At 55.1% G+C, this 7,069-nt stretch overlaps 1 protein-coding gene across 1 annotated transcript in view; it reads right to left on the bottom strand.

Moving 5' to 3' along the window:
• The window catches only part of LOC112111634 (nuclear receptor-binding protein 2-like), a 14,519-nt gene extending 8,301 nt beyond the window's left edge, over positions 1-6,218 (bottom strand). Inside the window, exon 1 of the mRNA XM_026663313.2 lies at positions 6,161-6,218. Coding sequence (XP_026519098.2) covers positions 6,161-6,217 — 57 coding nt within the window. The 5' untranslated portion in view covers position 6,218. The remainder of the gene's footprint in view (positions 1-6,160) is intronic.
• Between the last annotated feature and the right edge of the window lie 851 nt (positions 6,219-7,069).

Genomic DNA, 7,069 nt, shown 5'->3' with positions numbered 1-7,069 from the left:
GGCCTTCCACTGTGGGGCTGGCTCTGCCAGCGTCCCAGCCAGTCACCTTCCCTCGGCGATGGGGTCTGTCACTGTGGGGCTGGCTCTGCCCGCGTCCCAGCCAGTCACCTTCCCTCGGCGACGGGGCCTGTCACTCTGGGGCTCACCACACTGATCCAAGGGAACATGGGCAGAGCCAGGGATTTGTTATTGTCAGCAGCATGGAGCGTTTCCAGCTCCCACAGGCTTCAGCTTTAGCTCTGGGAATATGGTGACAGAGCTTGGCTGAGGGAGCTGGACCTGGGGCTCAGTAAAGCAACTCACACAATCTTAACTGGAAAATTAATTCTAAATGGCCTGGAGAAAAGCAATGCCATGGACAGAGAACTGGATACAAGGCCGTAGACAAGGGGCCTGGGTAGATAGCAATGTATTGGCTCTGTGGGAGGTGTCAAGGGGTGCCCACAGGGATGGGGGCTAGAGCTGCTCTTATATAGCAGCCTCATTAATGGCATCACAGGTCACGTTTTCTAGATCTTTGGTCATTTTTGTTGCTCTCCTTTGGACTTCTCCAATTTGTCCACATCTTTCCCAAAGTGTGGTGCCCAGAACGGACACAGTACTGCAGCTGAGGCCTCACCAGTGCTGAGTAAAGCGGAAGCAGCCGGGGAGCCACACACAGAATAAAGATAAAACAAAATATTGAACAGCTGTCTCGATCCAGCACTGCCCGTCCTGTGCCCTGCTTCCAGAAAAACTCAGTCTGTGATCATGAGGGCGGAAAAAAAATCAGTCTATAATTTAAATACTGCATCATAGTGCAGAGAGAAGGCGACAATGGTCACCTTTTTAATCTCATTTCCCAACATTTCAGTGCCTCACTTTGCAACTTCATTGTTCTGCTAATACACGTTTTTATCTGGAATTAGAGATGCAGACAGATTAATAGGCTTCACATTCCAGAGCGGGAGGTGGGGGGACAGTCCCTGTGTTTACAGCTCTGGAAAGACCCTGGCTGGGAACTCGCATTCAGTTGTGAGCCTCTAGAGCTGAGCAGCTCCCTCCCCTAGTCAAAAAGGGGTTTAAGAGCTCCTGTGGGCTCAGCCAGCCCTGACCCACTGCAACTGCAAGGCTTGTCCATGCTGGAGAAGGGCAGGTCCTTGGAAGGGGGATCTCAGCTCAGGCTGGGGGGCATTCAGAACCAAACAGCTAGTGTGGAGCTCCCTGGCCCCAGGGACCAGGGGCTGCCCGCTGGGGAAGCGGCTTGAGAACACCAGCCAGCCGAGCTCTCTGAGGAAACGGAGGGACCAGCTTTTCTGTATTTTTGGGACTCAGGCTATGTCTACACTCCGGCGGTGAGTCGACCTACGCTACGCAACTCCAGCTATGTGAATAACGTAGCTGGAGTCAACGTACCTTAGGTGCAGTACACCAGGAAAGGAGCCCAGCATTACAACCTGTGAAAGGCAAGACCCAAAGGCACATGACCATGGGGGAAAGGGTCAGTCAGTAACCTGACTCCTGCAGGGTCACCTCTGGAAGATGTTGGGGGAGACGACAGGAGTACAGGGTATTAACGGGCCCTGGTGATACCCTGAACAGCTTGAGGGAAAGCGAGGAAGTGTGAACGAGGAGTGAGAAGGCAGGTCAGGAGTTTGGGAGAGTTTGACCCTGAACCATGTGTCCCCAGGCAGTGCAGGGAGGAGCAGGGCTGGGGAAGAGGGCCAAAGACCCACTGTGTCCCCAGACCAGGTGCTGAGCTGGGAGAGGGGCAGTGCTGGAAAGCCTCCAGGCAAGCCTGAGAGCATGGTGGCTCTGATAAGCCAACACAGCAACTCCACCCCAGCCTTGGGCGAGATAAGAGGCAGTTCTCTGAACAGTCACATGAGCCCAGAAGCAGCCTGGTCCCTGCGATAACCCCCAGCTCCTGCCTCAGCCCATGGACTGGTGCTTCTCCACAGCTGTCTCCTGCCTCCCCCTCTGGCAGCGCTGCCAGGACTTGCTCTATCCCCTCTGCAGTGGGCTCAGCTTCTATCAATGGCTCTGCAATAACCCCAGGACCTCGCTGCCTTTCTGTGAGGCTGCAGGGCCCAGGGATAGGGTAGCCACTGCCAAATCCTAGAAACAGCCTCCTGCAGAGGGACTCTGGGGGGCCCAGCATGCCATCCAGAGTGGCATGGAGGAAAAGGGGGTTTTGCAGACATACCACGCTGGAGCCCAAGGGAGAAAGTTAATCCATAAACCAGGAGGGGATGGAATTAATCCCTCCAGGTGCCTCCCTGAGCAGCCTGTTGGCTGTTGCTATGATATATTGGACCTTGACCTCAGACTGTTTAGGGCAGGGGTAGGCAACCTATGGCACGCGTGCCGCTGAGCTGATTTTCAGTGGCACTCACACTGCCCGGGTCCTGGCCACCAGTCCAGGGGGCTCTGCATTTTAATTTAATTTTAAATGAAACTTCTTAAACATTTTAAAAACCTTATTTACTTTACATACAGCAATAGTTTAGTTATATATTACAGACTTATAGAAAGAGACCTTCTAAAAACGTTAAAATGTATGATTGGCACGCGAAACCTTAAGTTAGAGTGAATAAATGAAGACTTGGCACACCACTTCTGAAAGGTTGCCGACCCCTGGTTTAGGGTATGGAACAACGTAATGAAGGGCCTGTTTACACAGAGCCAGGAGACATTTCTGAGGCCTCATCAGCCTAGGCATGCAACATGGTAAAGTCCCGTCAACACTACACATTACAAACGTGTAAATGAGCAAATGAGGCCCCCATTTTCCAAAAAGGAAATCATACAGGAACTGCCACACTAGGTCATATGCTGAGGTAACTCCCAATCTGTGCCCACCCCAGCAACCAACAGTTCCAGCTGCTTCAAAGAAAGATGAAAGAAACGCTGAAGTGGGCAATTATGGAATAATCCTTTTCTGAATCCTGCCACGCTCTTGGTCACAATTATACCTTGAGGCATAGAGTTCCACAGGCTAGCTAAGGACCATTTAAGAAGATTGAGCTTGGTAATTACCACACAGTAAGGCTATCTCCACACCCTAGCAAAACAAAAGAGAAAAATCTGTAATGGCCTTTGAGAAAGCAGAAACAATAAGCAATATTAGCCAGGCTAACCTGTTCTGTGTGATCACATTACACAGTTAGCAGGCAAAGAGAAAATAAGAAAGAAAATATTTTGATTTCAGTGAAGTATTTGATCCTGCAGCTCATGAAAACACTCTCAGCAATAATTCAGATTGGCTTGGATACAGAACGGTCATGCAAGTGCAAGGTCCCAAATAAAGGGTCATAACAAACAGCGTGGTATTGAGCTGAGGGGAGGTGTCATGGGGGAGCAGCAGGGATCGGAGTTAGCTCTGTTGTGATTTAACATCTCCACTAATGATCAGGGAGAAGAGGGATAAACAGCCTTTGATGACATTCATGCACAGGCAATACAGAACTGGGAGGAGCAACGAATCCCAGTGAGGCCACAGAAATAGCAGGGTTAGAGCCAAGGCCAGGAAATAACAGGATGGGATTCAACCTTCGGCAACGTATCCACATCGCCCGAACCCCACTGGGACGGAGACACCGGAGAGCAGGAGAGTCCAAGAGAGGGAGCAGGGTATGTCTACACTGCAGTTAGACACCCATTGCCTCGGGCTCCCGAGGCTCAGCTCAGGGGCTGTTTAATTGCAGTGTAGAGGGCTTGGGCCACGGCCTGAGCCCTGGAACCCTCCCACCTCATAGGGTCTCAGCGCCTGGCCTCCAGCCTGAGTCCGAACATCTACACTGCAATGAAACAGCCCCTTAGCTGGAGTCAGCGGCTACGGGCCAGCCGCAGGTGTCTAACTGCGGTGCAGACATACCCCCAGAGGCCTTCCCTCCTAGGGCAGGGAGGGGTGTGTGTCTGTCCAGCTCCGAGGAAACACACCCACCCTAAAGCTCAGCTCCAGGCTTTCAATCCGGAGCAGGGAGGGCAGAGTCCCTCACTATCCAGTTCTGGGGAGCCCCCCCCAGACCCCACAATTTCCAAATGGTAAAGTAACATCCAGAGGCTGATGAGAAAGAGGAGCCATCTTCCAGTGGGGCTGGGGCAACTCCCAGTGAGAACCCCACTGTTCGCCTCCACCCTTCCCCTTGGTGCGGAGTGGGATGGCTGGGACCTTCCCTCTTTCTTTCCTTTCTCCCTGTGCCCCCCGCTGCCGCAGGAGACCTCTCTATTGCCTGGTGGCTGCTAGGAGAAGGGGACTGCGCCTCACTCTCTCCCCTACTCCTGAAAACAGGGGGCATGGATTTGCCCGCTCTCCTCCCTGTCTCCTGCTGCCAGGGATCCATGAAGTGGAGGCGGTGTGAGGGGAAACGTTCCCTGGGCAGACAGCAGCGTAGTACAGCACAGCAGCCCCTGATTCTGGGACAAGGCCTGGCCAGGGAGCCCCCGCTGAGGCGATTGGGGTGGCTCCAGGGGGCACTGCAAGGGATCTGGCATTGCTGAGACAGCTCTGGGATGGGTGTTGGGAGATGTGGTTAAACAGGGTCTGGGCCCAGCTAAGCAGGGTCAGAATCCCAGCTCCCACATGGAGCCAGGCCCAAGCAAGGAGCCTGCCAAGGGCCAAATCCCCTGGTGGGGAAGGATGATCCCACCTTGGGATGTCCCTGGACTTTGGCTGCCTAGAGCCGACCATTTCTTGGGTGGCATGAAGCCCCTTTGAACCCCTCCCTCACGCTCAAACCTTCCCTTGGTGTCAGCCAGGCTCCAAACATCCCAACCACGCCCAATTGTCACAGGGTCCCATCTCCCCTCTTCCTGCTGCTGCCCTGCAGGACTCTTCTGAGCTGGGGGAAGCCAACTCTGCTGACAGGAGTTAGGGTGGCTGAGAGCTTCCCCTGACGCTACAGCTGGGGAGCCTGTGCTGAAACTCATGCTGGCGACAGCACCTAGAATACAGGACGCAGGCCTGGGCACCGGGCACCAGAGAGGAGGACCTCCTGAAGCAGCTCTGGGAAGGACAGCAACAAAGATTGGCCCAAGAGGTTAAGCATTAACGGTATTTGGCAAACCAGAGGGGACCTGGGGGATTAATGAGGCTGACACACAGGGGTAGGAGGACTGCGGGGAACCCTGCCAGAGCCTGAAGGATACACTGCAGGGAATGCTTCTGCCCATAGGCATCGACTCCGTGGGTGCTCCGGGGCTGGAGCACCCATGGGGGGGGGGAAATGGTGGGTCCAGAGCACCCACTGGCAGCCCCCCTATCAGCTCCCCCCCAGCACCTCCCACCTGCCGGTGGGCCCTGCGGATCAGCGCCTCCCCCTCCCTCCCTGTGCCTCCTGCCTGCTGCGATCAGCTGTTTCACAGCATGCAGGAGGCTGGGGGGTAGAGGGGAGGACATGGCACGCTCAGGGGAGGGGGCAGGAAGAGGCGGGGTGGGGCCTTGGGGAAGGGGTGGAGTGGGAGCAGGGCCTGGGGCAGAGCCAGGGGTCGAGCACCCCCCAGCAGTTTGAAAAGTCGGCGCCTGTGCTTCTGCCCTGACCCCAGGGCTGAGGAGCTGGACCAGGTGGGTCCTTATCCTCTCCTTTGAGAGGGGCGGTGCAGGGAGCCTTGGGCCTGGGGCTGGCCAGACCCAGGCGGGTGGGCGCTTTCCTGCTTTGCCTTTTTGCTGGAATGCGAAGTGTTTTCGTCTGAGGCAAAGTCATAGTTTTAATCCCACGTGTGGTTTATGTGGGCACCTGTGGCTCCCGCAGGAGCTGCCAGCCAGCCCTGTGTGCAATCACAGGCAGTCTGAACAGCGTACAGCAGGAAGGAAAAGCCAGCAGAGAAACTGGGGAGGAACCAGGGCAGGGCTCCAGGACGGTGCTTAGGGGAGGGTCAGAGTCATTGGAACAGTGCCCAGCTGGGGAGGGCAGGCTCATATGGCGCCCAGGGTGAGGTAGGCCCAGTGCCCAGGGAACAGCGCCCCTAGGACCATGCCCTGGGAAGCTGGGAATGGACCTGGATTCATTCTATCCTCCCTTTGGTACCAAAGCCCATGTTTCACATCCTGGCAGAGTCTGCTGCATTAGCAGGCTCAGCCTGCCTGCCCTGGTACACAGACCTGCCCAAAGCAGGCTTTGACGACGCACTGATTAAAAGGCCATGCTGGCCAGCGTGTACTACTGCTCCCCCCGCTCACCTCGGACAGCAGCACCCACGCGAGTAAAAGCAGCAAAGTCTGAGATAAACTGCCCATGTCTGCCCAGCCTCAGGATGAACAGCCCTCTCGGGGACTGATAACCCCAGCCAAGGCCCTGCGGCGTGACTGCCGCAGAGCACAAGGCAAACACTCCCTGCAGCCCCCTTATCGGAGCTGGAGCCAGCTGGGCTGGACTCTGAAGTCAGGGCACAAGGACAGGAGAGATCACGGGGCCAGCCGCAGGTACTGGGGGAGGGGACTCTGGAAGCCAGGCAAGGAGATCAGAGGGTGGCCAGGGTCAAGGAAACACCAGGTGCTATTAGGGCATCTCACAGAACCCGTTGAACAGCTGACTCGCTTTGGGGTGAGCACTGGCATACGGGACTGCGTAAGGGAGGGGGCACCACTTTCAAGGGGGCAGCTGCCATTTTGCGTTCCGTTTGCATGCACAATGTTGGAGTCAGTCGCTGTGCGCGCCTGCTCACACGCACTCCTTTGGTTTTGGTGCTGAGAGTGTTCAGGCTCCTCTATTAACCCCTTATGCTCCATTTCATCCAGCTCCTGTGGCAAACAACAGGCTTTATACATGCCCCCTCCCCCCACCACTGTTAGGGAAAGCTTCCCTTGTCCCTGGCTCCAGTGCCATTTGCCTCTGCACAAACATACCTCCTTCATTACACTGAAACCCATACATACGGGGCCATGAAAGCAGAAGCTCCTTTGTGGGTAGTTCTCTGAAAACACCTACTCAGTGTGCCGTGCCAGTCAAAAAAAAAAGAAAAGAAAAGCTAAGAGAATGTTAGGAACCATTAGGAAAGGGATGGATAATAAGACAGAAAATATCATAATGCCACTATATCAATCAATGGTACGCCCACACCTTGAATACCGTGTGCTGTTCTGGTCTCC

The sequence above is a fragment of the Terrapene carolina genome, unplaced genomic scaffold (genome assembly GCF_002925995.2).
Source record: "Terrapene carolina triunguis isolate 2854851 unplaced genomic scaffold, T_m_triunguis-2.0 Scaffold33274, whole genome shotgun sequence".
Lineage (NCBI taxonomy): Eukaryota > Metazoa > Chordata > Testudines > Emydidae > Terrapene > Terrapene triunguis.
Note: the sequence above shows the minus strand (reverse complement) of the source record. Positions and strands in the feature narration are given on the sequence as shown.